The sequence below is a fragment of the Somniosus microcephalus genome, chromosome 19 (genome assembly GCF_052327205.1).
Source record: "Somniosus microcephalus isolate GS21.2 chromosome 19, FLI_Smic_1.0, whole genome shotgun sequence".
Lineage (NCBI taxonomy): Eukaryota > Metazoa > Chordata > Chondrichthyes > Squaliformes > Somniosidae > Somniosus > Somniosus microcephalus.
Window position 1 is genome coordinate 36,139,396 of NC_141005.1, and position 13,611 is coordinate 36,153,006.

The 13,611-nt window shown below is 43.8% G+C and overlaps 1 protein-coding gene across 5 annotated transcripts in view; it reads right to left on the bottom strand.

The window, feature by feature from the left end:
• Positions 1 to 8,207, bottom strand: part of LOC147104315 (SEC14-like protein 2) — a 58,546-nt gene extending 50,339 nt beyond the window's left edge. The window contains exons 1-3 of one of the 5 annotated variants that reach the window (XM_085961539.1): positions 8,059 to 8,134; positions 3,374 to 3,463; positions 1,898 to 1,973 (exon numbers count right to left, since the gene is read on the bottom strand). Coding sequence is in view for 3 of the 5 variants with exons in the window: in XM_085961536.1 (XP_085817662.1) it covers positions 1,898 to 1,973; positions 8,059 to 8,112 (130 nt within the window). In the remaining 2 variants the exon portion in view is untranslated. Of the gene's footprint in view, positions 1 to 1,897; positions 1,974 to 3,373; positions 3,464 to 8,058 lie in introns of all 5 variants that reach the window. The other 4 variants (XM_085961536.1, XM_085961535.1, XM_085961538.1 and 1 more) reach the window with 4 other exon arrangements.
• Positions 8,208 to 13,611: the final 5,404 nt, after the last annotated feature.

Below are 13,611 nucleotides of genomic sequence, written 5' to 3' on the forward strand. Positions count from 1 at the left end.
CCTGCCAGAGAGGTGGTAACAATGGAGAAAGCATTCCACTATCCATTTTCTAAATCTCTTGAGAAACCAAAATTTCTTAGGCCCTGGGAGCTTATATATGGCAAATAGAGTCTGTACAAAACATCTTTGCTCTCAATTTCTGTAGAGGTTGTCCTGATTTCCCTCACTAACTTTGGCAGGAGATAGGAGGAACCCCAGAAGAACTACGTAAAAGGCAGTTTATGCCATTTCTTGAGGTAGTCTGTTAATATCCCGCTGAAGTTACAGCAGGAGATCAGAACAAATTGAGGTCCTATCCATGCTATCAGGTAGACGTAAAAGATCCATGGCACTATTCGGAGAAGAGCAAGGGAGTTCTCACAATGTCCTGCCCAACAATTAGCCCTCTACCAACATCACTATAACAGATTGTCTGGTCATTTATCTCATTGCTGTTTGTGGGACCTTGCTCTGTGCCTTTCCCTACATTACAACAGTGACTACCCTTCAGAAGTACCTCAATGGTTGTGAAGCACTTTGAGGTGTGGACACGAAAGGAACTACATGAATGCAAGTTATTTCTATTAATTCACCATAAAAATCCAGTGAGCTATCAGGGAAGCCTTAACTGTTTATTTTTTAATAGAATTGTGTGTTGTCTTGAATTGCCACTATATTAAGCAATAGATATACAGATTAACCATTTTAATATAATGGTATCAAAACCCACAACAACAGCAATTATATGACTGTTTAAAAGAAAGACTTGCATTTATACAGCGCCTTTCACAACCTCAGAACGCCCCAAAGCACATTACTTGTTAATAAAAGGAGTTATATTTTCCAGAGTAATACAAGATTTTACATAGCATTAGCGATGCACTCGTAGGAGTTCCAATTTTATGTGCAACAGTCTTTCCGGAGTTAACTGTGGATTACTATGTGAGATAAGTTGAAACTCCTCCTAAGATTTATGCCACATGACTACACTCAAAGAGCTCATATAGAAATTTCAAAACCTTATTAGGCTGTTTGATAAAGGTGCTGTGGAAGATTGAGTATTCTTCAAAATACAGGCTTATGTTCCAGAAACATTGCTTGGATCCACATGCTCACACTTAGCTTTTGTGATGCTCAATAACTGTCAGGAAGATTTTACTTATCTAACTAATTATCAAAACCACAGTAGTTGAGGAAAAGTCTGCATTGTGTGCAAATGTTGATGTGCTTTGCAAAATCACTACATAGTAACAGAAATGCAGAACAAGCAGATCTGCTTTCATTGTATTGAAAACAGTTAAATAAACCCACACAAATGATTCAATGGCCTCCAACTACAATGATTTAAATAGTTTGAGAAGAATTTTTTATACAGTCCACAATGCTAATGAAAACCTCACAGTAAAATGGACTGATTGTCAAAGAAATACAGTACATAAAGGTGAAGGTCAAACCTCCAAAGTTGCTGAAATGTTAACGATGAACAAACATTTAAGTAAGTTTGCTTAAAATTAAATAAAATGATGGGATAGAAAGAAGATAACTCATAGTTTTCTTAGCATCAACGTAACAAAGCAGTGTTTGGCATGCCTAGAATTTGAGTGCAAATCGAGCATTGCTACAGCTTTGCTAGCACTTCGCCCTCCCTTTTAGTCAATTCTTTCAAACTGTATTGGCCACAGATCCATGTTAATTCTGAGTGTTATTTAGTTCTGTTAGTTTACCCAACTGCTAGCATGGGGCGAGGAGAACAGCCTCACAGTTTAGCTTGTGCCCTACTGATCTGATCTTGTGGAACTCCTGTTTGACAACTAAGCATCCTGGTGAAAGCTACATTTATGAGTGAAGCATGAAAAAATTGGAATTGGGAAGATATAAACACAACAGGGGAATTCCATGCAATTGTATATAAAGGTACCTCTGAGCCATCGCAGGAGGAAATGGTCATCCTGAACAGGGAGGCGAGGCAGGATATCTTGGATACTCTCTCGGAACTGTGGAACAGACAGAAAAAATGTGATTGCTCGGATTTCACGTACACAGTTGAAAGTCCATCAGCACACTGTGGTAAACCACTGTTTGTATTCCTGTTTGTCCTGTTTGTATTCCACTGTGTACATGCCTGGACATGCCTCGGCTGACTCCTCCCACAGGTCCTAGTATAAAGGTGACTGCTCCCCAGCCCTTTGTATTTCTGGACCGGTCGACCACTCGAGGCAGACCTCCATTCTGTTGTTAATAAAAGCCTTTAGTTACTCTTCTAACTCTCAGTCTTTTATGAGTAATTGATAGCGCATCACACACTAAGGACATCTAGGACGCAAGAGAGCAGAACAAGCACTTATACTGCTTCGCCAGCACTTTGCCCTTCCTTATAGTCTGTTCTTGCAAACTTTTTGGGTAGAGATCCCAGAGGCGATCATCAAATGCTTGATATCCATGTCATAAAGAGCTTTGTGTAATAAAAACACCCACTTATGTTTGGCAAGCACAAGTATTTGCTGCAAATCAGTGCTCTATTGTGCGCACTACATATGTATCTCGTGAGAAATACTGAATTTACCAAATAGATGACATCCAAATATGTTGTTAGCAGTTTGAAAATGACATCAATCAATCAATGTTTCTGACTATTTAAAATAATTGTTTGGAGGAAAACACTGTTGGAGCCTTAAACTAATTACACTAAACACAGACCAGTTTGAGGCACTGAAAGGTCACGGAGGATGAACCCTGATAAGAGCAAATTCATGTGAAGATTAATTTTCCATACATCCAAATCTGTTATTTTGAATGCAAATTTAATCGAATTAATTCCCTTTGATAAACAGAGCTATTCAGGACATTTATTATGTCTGCAGGATGTGTTCTTAAAGTATCCGTGTTTACCTTTGGTTCAACAAAGAGTTAGTTCCAGTGCAGAAATAACATGCAACATTTCCTTATAGGTCATTGAGTAAGTGTGTTAGCAATTGAATTGATGCTCAAAAATGTTAATAGTCACTAATCACAATACAAAAAAACTGAGTGAAATGGAAACTGTTGATCTCATCGGTTAGAACACTGCCACTTTCACCTCTAGTATCTGGATTTTAATCCAGCCCAGATACTTCTGAGGGGATCAGAATTTCCTCTCTCATGGTTGTTAATAGTTTTAACTGCAATGAGGTTTGCCCATCTTAGTCCAGTTTCCAATATAAATGGGGTTTGTGGCACCATGACACTGGTGTACAAAATTTGGCACACATTACCCCGAAAGGCTATTAGGATTGACGGTGCGTGGAGAGGAAATGTCACACAGGTGCAGTGAGTGTGCTCTTATGAGGTTTGGGCTAAATGAGGTTTTTGGAATAGTGCAGGGTGAACTCGACACAGTATCTAACCCATGCAATACCTGATATGGGAGTTTTCAATGCTGTCACAAAGAGCAAAAATGTTCCATTCCCAGCACACTCATCTCTCACCTTGATCAGCACAAATATCACTAAACAAGTAACATAAAATAAAGTATAAACAAAATGCTTCTTCATAAAGCCAATCCCTATACAATTGTCTTTAACAGAACAGCAAGATTGTTGAGAGTGTGGGTGCTAGCAGTGTGCAAAGTTCACATTTTTTATTCTTCATGGACAAGAAAATTACTTTTTCTTTTGGTTAAGACATTTTTGAAATCTTTCTTGGGTAGCCACTTGCCGCACATCATCTCGTCCCCCCATTACACAGAACTTTATACAGCCCGGAATTCACTGCAGTGAGAATATTGGCGGTGCTCCTCAATCCTCCAGTGGCGAATTCACGCCACAATTTGCTGGAAAAATAATTAGAATATGCTGCAGCAAGCACAGCGGCGGATCGGGAGCAGTGCAACCAATGACTAATGCTTGTCTGCCTTTAGTGCTTGAAGTTCCAGAACATAGAAGGCAATCACTGATTGAAACAAAAAGAAATTCACAGTCTTGCACGATTATTTGGAACCCTAATATTATTCTTCCAGCGGTAAGTGAACTTTGTCGCTGTGCCTGAAATGCTGGACTGTAAAACCTTCCACAGCCATGGTCAACTGTAGAATGCAGGCAGAGTAAGAAAACTTGAGCACAAAAATCTAGGCTGACACTCCAGTGCAGTGCTGCACTGTCGGAGTTGCTATCTTCTGGATGAGACGTTAAACCTGCTCTCTCAGGTGGATGTAAAAGATCCCATGGCTCTATTTCGAAGAAGAGCAGGGGAGTTATCCCTGGTGTCCTGACCAATATTTATCCCTCAATCAACATCACAAAAACAGATTAACTGGTCATTATCACATTGCTGTTTGTGGGAGCTTGCTGTGTGCAAATTGGCTGCCGCGTTTCCTACATTACAACAGTGACTACACCTCAAAAAGTACTTAATTGACTGTAAAGTGCTTTGAGACATCCTGTGGTCATGAAAGGTGCTATATAAATGCAAGTCTTTCTTTTTTCCTTGCATTTAACTTTCTTTCTCTGTAGCTGATTATCTGCAGACAGCTGGCGAGCCCTGACCCGAGCCCGATGCATCACGTGCTTAATTTGCTAGGTCTCCCTGTAACCTAACACGTCGATCTCTCTCAATCATCCTTCTGGTAAAGCTACTGCTGTACTTCGGACAATACAATGCTTATATTGGGGAATCAGATACCCGTAGCTCGTTGAGAAAGTTGCATATAGTCCTGAGCAGGTTTGACCAGTCCTACTCGGGTCCCCTCCCTCACCTCTTTTTCCGATACATTGATGACTGTATCGGTGCCGTTTCCTGCTCTCGCCCCGAACTTGACAATTTCATTCACTTTGCCTCCAATTTCCACCCTTCCCTCACCGTCACATGGTCCATCTCTGACTCTTCCCTTCCCTTCCTCGACTTCTCCGTCTCCATCTCTGGGGATAGGTTATCGACCAATATTCACTACAAGCCCACTGACTCCCACAGCTACCTGGACTACACTTCCTCCCACCCCGCTTCCTGCATGGACTCTATTCCATTCTCCCAGTTTCTCCGTCTCCGCCGTATCTGCTCCGACGATGCCACCTTCCACACCAGTGCTTCAGACGTGTCTTCCTTTTTCCGCAACCGAGGATTCCCCTCTACCGTGGTTGACACTGCCCTCGACCGTGTCAGTTCTATCTCCCGCACTTCTACCCTCACCCCTGCCCCTCCCTCCCGGAACCACGATAGGGTTCCCCTTGTCCTCACCTTTCACCCCACCAGCCTCCACATTCAACAGATCATCCTCTGGCATTTCCGCTACCTCCAAAGTGATCCCACCACCAAATGTATCTTCCCCTCCCCTCCCCTTTCAGCATTCCGTAGGGACCGCTCCCTCCGAGACACCCTAGTCCACTCCTCTATCACCCCAAACAGCCCTTCCCCTTCGCCTGGCACCTTCCCGTGCAAGCGGAGGAGATGTAACACCTGCCCCTATACCTCCCCCCTTTCCAGGGCCCCAAACACCCCTTCCAGGTGAAACAGCGATTTACTTGTACTTCTCGCAATCTAGTATACTGTATTCGCTGCTCACGATGCGGTCTCCTCTACATTGGGGAGACCAAACGCAGATTGGGTGACCGCTTTGCGGAACACCTCCGTTCAGTCCGTAAGGGTGACCCCGAGCTTCCGGTCGCCTGTCATTTTAATTCACCACTCCATTCCCACTCGGACCTCACCGTCCTTGGCCTCTTGTATTGTTCCACAGAAGCTCAACGTAAACTCGAGGAACAGCACCTCATCTTCTGATTAGGCACTTTGCAGCCTTCCAGACTCAATATTGAGTTCAACAATTTCAGATCATAACCTCGGCCCCATTACATTTTTTCTTGTAATTTTTCCACTCCTTTCCCCCACCCCCCTTTCCTTTTGTTTCTCTCTCACACCTGGCAGCTATCTCTTGCCCTGCCAGTACACTTTACACCTAATCTCAGCCTATTACCATCTCGTCTAGCTTCTAATACCTTTTATTGTCTCTTTTACTCTTTTGTTTCTTTCACTTCTTTTGTCCGATCGCAGCCCTGCCTTCGATGTGCGGGTTAGGTTGATTGGCTATGATAAATTGACCCTTAGTGTTAGGGGGATTAAATACGTGGGGTTACGGGGATAGGGTGGGATATGTGTTGGTGTAGGGGTTACGGGGATCGGGTGGGATATGTGTCGGTGCAGGCTCGATGGGCCGAAATGGCCTCTATCTGCACTGTGAGGTTTCTGTGATCTGTGACCTATTTTCTTTTCTTTCCAGTTTTGAAGAAGGGTTCGACCCGAAACATCAACTCAAATTTCTCTCCACTGATGTTGCCTGACCTGCTGAGTTTTTCCAGCATTTTCTGTTGTTATTTCAGGTTTGACTGATGTTGCTTCCTTGATATAAACGCCCTGTGGCTAAGCCTAATCTCTCCGTTACAGTGAAGATCTTTGCTTTCGTGATCCCATGGTAATAAAGATCCCATCAGTGATTCTGCTCACATGTTCAGTTCGCTTGCAAGGACCCGGATTTAGAAATGGGACTGTGGTCCAACAAATAGCCAAAGCAGCAATCATGGCAGCGGCAGTTTAAAAAAAAACTCACCCTGGCCCTACCAGGAAACAAATCGCTTCAATCATTATCCCCTAATGTAAATAAATCACTTGATCGTTATTGCTTTGGAAACCATTGATGTTGCACCCATATGAAGTTTCCTTGCATTCCAACTGGTCAGTTACAAAACACTTTAGGAATCCACGGATTTGTGTGTCTAAGTATTTTTAACACGAAATTGAAAATTGAACAGCTGATGGATCCTTCACGGCACTGCCGGGTCACCAGCAGATTTCTGGTTCAGGGTCAGTGACAGCGACGATTCGCGCAGTTAGTCCAGCAAATCAGAGATTGCCACTGATTTTGCAGTTGGGGCGGGGCTGTGAAAGTGGAAATCTCAGTCTGCTGCCGAGGTTCACATGGCAGGGGAGGGAGCGGCGCAGACTGTCCCTGGAAATTTTGGCGTGACGCAAGTAATGGTCTGGGTCACTCACGCCATAATTTCCCACAAATAGTAATAGCGCGCACCATACTATGGCGCAAGTTTCCAGCATATCCTGGCCCCATGTAATTTCTCCCAAGTTTTTGACAATGCAGCTTTGAAAGTCCACGTGGTGAGGGGGTGCTGGGGAAGAGGATGATTTTTGCTCCAATTTTCCCTGTTAAGTGCCAGATTTTCAACTGATGCCTTCCCACAATGGTGCAGCTGAGATTGGGAACGGCTGCAGCGACTACACTGATTTCTACAAACAAAATAATGTTCATTTCTAATTACTGCAGTCGCGTTAGTATAAACTGTGATACCCCAGGTTTATAATCACAGTGTGCAGTCATGTCACGCCACTCATTACAAACACATTCTCTAAAGAAAATCATGATACAACACAATGTGGCCTGAGACAGTACTTCCCTATCACAGCATTGACAATGGCATTAATTATGCAAAACTGAATGTGAAAGCTGAGGGCCAGCAATGTTACGCGATACCTCCACTGGCACCTCCCAGCCCAGCCTCTCTTGCGAGGCTTTCTCCCATGTTTCAGCGCTGGGGTGGTAACACTATCTCCAAAGGTTATCGAGGAGCGGAGTGAGTGCAAACATCGGACCCCCAGTTTCTGGCCTGAGATGACCTGTAATAACGTTTCGTCCTTACCTTTTGCACATTTGCAGTTGGGTTTTTTTTGGACACAAAGCCACCCTTTACCTCGCAACCCGGTATTGGGGATCGACGCAGGAGAGGACCCTTTTAATCCTGCACCTACAGCCTCAGGCGGTGTCCAGCACCTGCTCTCAGTTGCTACCCATCCTTACAAGGCCTACAGTGCAAAGTCGATGTTTATGTTTGCACAGCAGGAAGGAACTGATTTTCCGAATTACGTTCCAACTAACCGCGAATGGTAATCACAAAATGAGCAGATCTTCACGAAAAAGTCCCTAACCAAATGTAAGAGAATCTGTTAGTAGGATATAGACGAGATATAAAACCTGCCCCAGATCGGTTTGCTTGTGATCCCTCTCTGACTTGCAATGCCCTCCCTCCTTCCTTCCTCTTCTCTTACCTTAGTGAGAGTTTCAGCCTGTTTGGGGCTCAGGCCGCCGACTCTACCGCTCATTGCAGCTTCTGCAGTTGATCTGACAACTCGCTTCTGGTGAAATGTTGCTCCGCTCCGCCTCACCCCTGACGCATCGCGACGCCCTCTCCACGTCGTCCCGCCCCCTGCTGCTCTGACATATATAACAAAAAATACTAAAAAGGGCAGTGTATCCGTGTGGAACACGTCATGCTGGACTTCTCGGAAAACGGTTTTTTCAAACCACAAACAGTGCCATGTGTTTTGAGCGAAACTGGCTTTAAAGCTACAATTATATCATCTAGTGGTTGGAAGCTCACCATTTAAAACAAACATCTCCGTTTCAAAAAGAATTGAAGGGAGCCAAAGTGCAAATATCATGTTGAACCACTAAATATTTAGTGATATACACAGCTAGATAGGGGGTCAGCTTCCACAGTTATGCTGACGACACCCAGCTGTATCTCTCCACCATCTTTCCCGCCCCTCCACTACATCTGTGCTGTCAGAATGCTTGTCCAGTACCCAATCTTTCAAACAGTTAAACATCAGGAAGACCGAAGCCATTCTATTCAGCCCCCGCCATAAACTCTGTACCCTCGCCACCAACTCCATCCCCTCTTACAATTTCAGGCTGAACCAGACCGTTTGCAACCTCAACCTCATTCAACCACTATTCAAGTGTCAGCTGTGGCTCAGTGGGTAGCACTCTCGCCTCTGAGTCAGAAGGTTGTGGGTTCATAGTCCCACTCCAGAGACTTAAGCACAAAAATCTAGGCTGACAATCCAGTGCAGTGCTGAGGGAGTGCGGCACTGCGGAGGCGCTGTCTTTCGGATGAGACGTTAAACTGACGCCCCATCTGCTCTCTCAGGTGGACGTAAAAGATCCCATGGTACTATTTTGAAGAAGAGCAGGGGAGTTATTGCTGGTATCCTGGCCAATATTTATCCCTCAATCAACATAATGACAAGAACAGATTATCTGGTCATTATCACATTGCTGTTTGTGGGAGCTTGCTGTATGCAAATTGCCTGTCGTGTTTCCTACATTACAACAGTGACTACACTTCAAAAAGTACTTCATTGGCTGTAAAGTGCTTTGGGACGTCCGGTGGTTGTGAAAGGCGCTATATAAATGCAAGTCTTTCTTTTCTTTCAACCCCAAGCTGAGCTTCTAACCCTATATCCTCTCCATCACAAAGACTGCCTACTTCCACTTTGATAACATTGCCTGCCTCCCTCTCACCTCAGCCCATCTGCTGCTGAAAATCTCATCCATGTCTTTTTCACCTCCCGGCTCGATTATTCCAATCCTCTTCTGGCCAGCTCCCCTTCCTTCACCCTCTGTAGATTTCCAAATGCCCATATCCATTCCCGCACTGTCCCGCTCACCCATCACCCCTGTCCTCACTGACCTGCATAGATTTCTGTCCCCCAACACTTAGAGTCATAGAGTTATACAGCACAGAAAGAGGCCCTTCGGCCCATCGCATCCACACCGGCCATCAAGCCCTGTCTAATCTAATCCCATGTTCCAGCACTTGGTCCGTAGCCTTGTATGCTATGGCGTTTCAAGTGCTCATCTAAATGCTTCTTGAATGTTGTGAGGGTTCCTGCCTCTACTGCCCTTTTAGGCAGTGAGTTCCAGATTCTAACCACCCTCTGGATGAAAAAGTTCTTCCTCAAATCCCCTCTAAATCTCCTGCCCCTTACCTTGAATCTATGCCCCCTTGTTATTGACCCCTCTACTAAGGGGAAAAGTTCCCTTCTATCTACCCTATCTATGCCCCTCATAATTTTGTACACCTCAATCAGGTCCCCCCTCAGCCTTCTCTGCTCCAAGGAAAACAACCCCAGCCTGTCCAGTCTTTCTTCATAGCTGAAGCGCTCCAGCCCAGGTAACATCCTGGTAAATCTCCTCTGCACCCTCTCCAAAGCAATCACATCCTTCCTATAGTGTGGTGACCAGAACTGCACACAGTACTCCAGCTGTGGCCTTACCAGCTTTTTGTACAGCTACATCATTACCTCCCTGCTCTTATATTCTATGCCTCGGCTAATGAAGGCAAGTATCCCATATGCCTTTTTAACCACCTTATCCACCTGTTCTGCTGCCTTCAGGGATCTATGTACATGCACACCAAGGTCCCTCTGATCCTCTGTCTTTCCTAGGGTCTTACCATTCATTGTGTATTCCCTTGCCTTGTTAGCCCGTCCAAAATGCATCACCTCACACTTTTCAGGGTTAAATTCCATTTGCCACTGCTCCGCCCATCTGACCAACCCATCTATATCATCCTGTAGCCTAAAATGATCAATCTTGTGTTTAAATCCCTTCATGGCCTTATCCCTTTCCATTTCTGTAACCTCTGTAGCCTCCTCCAGCACTCCAGAATCCTCTGACTTTGGCCTCTTGAGCTTTCCGCCTTTCCCTTCACCTCAGCATTGGCAATACTGCCTTCAGCCACCTAAGTCCCACACTGTGAAATTCCCTCCACAAATCTGTCCGCCTCGCTCACTCCCTTTAAGCCTCTTCTTAAAACCCACCTTTTTGACCAAAGCTTCTGTCACCTGTCTTAATATCTCTTTGGCTTAGCGTCCATTTTTTAAATTAGATTCCTGTGAAGCACTTTGGAACATTTATCTACTCTAAAGGTGCTATATAAATGCAAGTTGTTGTTGTTAACAACTCTAAGTTGGTGTGTCAATGTGGTATGCCACTAGGAAAAATATTCCAAAGAGAATTAATCACTTGAATGGGAATGGAGTGTGTTGTGATGCAAAAAAAAGGATTTGTTCATGTGCTAAGTTCTTTCTTTCTCCGTCTGGATCAGATATGTGCATACCATACCCAAGCTAAGTGGGTGCTTGTGATCCTGGATCTTTCCCAGTGCCACTCTTGATAGGGTTGATATGAAATTTAAAATTGACACATGAACTTGAGGTGTCAGCCTTGGCTCAGACGTAGCATTCGCTCAGAGGTTGTGTATTCAAGCCCCACTCCAAAGGCTTGAGCATGTAATCCAGGCTGACACTTCAGTGCAGTACTGAAGGAGTGCTGCACTATCGGAGGTGCCATCTTTCGGGTGCGGCGTTAAATTGAGGACCATCTGCCCTCTCAGGTGGATGTAGAAAATCCCATGGCACTATTCAAAGAAGAACAGGTGTCCTGGCCAATATTTATCCCTCAACCTACATCACTAAAACAGATTATCTGGTCAATTATCTCACTGCTGTTTGTGGGACATTGCTGTGTGCAAATTGGCTGCTGCATTTCCCTACATTATAACAGTGACTATACTTCAAAAGTACTTAAGGTTGTGAAAGGTGCTATATAAATGCAAGTTATTTCTATCTAATTGCAGATCATATTTTAATATAGCTGCTGTCACAACACAAATGGCTGTCAACTTGCAAGAATAATGAAATGGTTGCTACATCGTTCAAAATGGTTGTCTCATCTGTCTACATAAATCAAAAATAAAACCCAACTGGATGCACAAATAATCTGCCCTGCACTACAGCTTTGGCTCTATTTGTAAATCAACCCAATCAGTACTGGTTCACCAATGAAAAATCAAATTACCATATAAATGAGTCTAGAGTGAACCAGAAATGAAAATTGTGTTAAAAGTGCTGATGCCTAAGATTTTCAGCACTATTACTTCTCTGTAATTTAAAAAATTGAAAATATTATTTATCGTGTTGTTGCTTGTAGGAATATGTAGGAATATGTTCTGCAGATTTAATTTAATTTCCCTTGAGTTTTTTAAATTTTCCAGGATTACATTACCTGCTGATGATATCAACAGTCCATTGAAAGCACAGGAAGCAACACCAATCTTAAAAAAAACTGAAGATATATGTGGCATGCATTAAAAAATATAAAATGTTAATCAAGCATGTTTAAGAATTTTTAAATATTTACTGTTAATCAACTAGATTGAGTACATAAGTGTGGTTTACATCAATTATAATAAACAATGGCTGAGAGAGATAGATTTGTGGACTCCAGGGGAATCAAGGGATATGGGGATCGGGCAGGAAAGTGGAGTTGAGATCGAAGATCAGCCATATTCTTATTGAATGGCAGAGCAGGCTCGAGGGGCCGTATGGCCTACTCCTGCTCCTAATTATTATGTTCTTATGTAATGCATTAGACCTCCAGCATGCTGTACTTTGGAGTTGTAAGATGTGCATTCACGGCCAGTTTCTCACGCCATCAGGGAGATTTGCCAAGCAGAGACAGGGTACTTCTTACATAGAATGAAGTAACATCAAAAGATGTGTTAGTCTCTATCTCATTTGCACATTTCCTATGAGTCAGTCCTGCTAGGCAGTCCCCTCTCATAGAAACATAAGAGCAGGAGTAGGCCATTCGGCCCCTCGAGCCTGCTCCGCCATTCAATGAAATCATGGCTGATCATCCAAATTCAGTACCCTGTCCCTACCTTCTCCCCATATCCCTTGATCCCTTTAGCCTTAAGAAATATATCTAACTCCTTCTTGAATATATTTAATGAATTGGCCTCCACTGCCTTCTGTGGTAGAGAATGCCACAGGTTCACCACTCTCTGGGTGAAGTAATTCCTCCTCATCTCTGTCCTAAATGGCTTACCCCTTATCCTTAGACTGTGACTGCTGGTTCTGGACTCCCTGGCCATTGGGAACATCCTTCCTGCATCTAGTCTGTCTAGTCCTGTTAGAATTTTATAAGTTTCAATGAGATCCCCTCTCATTCTTCTAAACTCCAGCGAGTATAAGCCCAATCAACCCAATCTCTCCTCATACGTCATTCCTGCCATCCCAGGTATCAGTCTGGTGAATCTTCGCTGCACTCCCTCCATGGCAAGAGCATCCTTCCTCAGATAAGGCGACCAAAACGGCACACAATACTCAAGGTGTGGTCTCACCAAGGCCCTGTACAACTGCAGCAAGACATCCTTGTTCCTGTACTCGAACCCTCTCACTACGAAGGCCAACATACCATTTGCCTTCTTAACCGCCTACTGCACCTGCATGCTTACCTTCAGCAACTGGTGCACAAGGACACCCAGGTCTTGTTGCACTTCCCCTTCTCCCAATCTATTGCCATTCAGATAATAATCTGCCTTCCTGTTTTTGGCACCAAAGTGGATAACCTCGCATTTATCCACATTATACTGCATCTGCCATGTTTCTGCCCAATCACCCAACCTGTCCAAATTATACTGGAGTTTCTCGGCATCCTCCTCACAGCACACACGCCCACCCAACTTTGTGTCGTCTGCAAACTTGGAGATATTACATCTAGTTCCCTCGTCTAGATCATTTACCGGGCAGGGAATGGTGAGTAGTGCCAGAAGGACCTAAGAAAATGATTAATGTAATTAAGAATGAGGAATTTAATAAACAAGTACTTCTCTTAAAGAAACAACTTTTGTCTAGGTGCTTCTTTTTCAAAAAAATCCACGAGAATACACATTGCTTTTTAAAAACCGAGCATTAAAAGTAACGTATTTTCCAAATCCTTTCTGTGGAGAAATAGTCAAAAAATCCAGA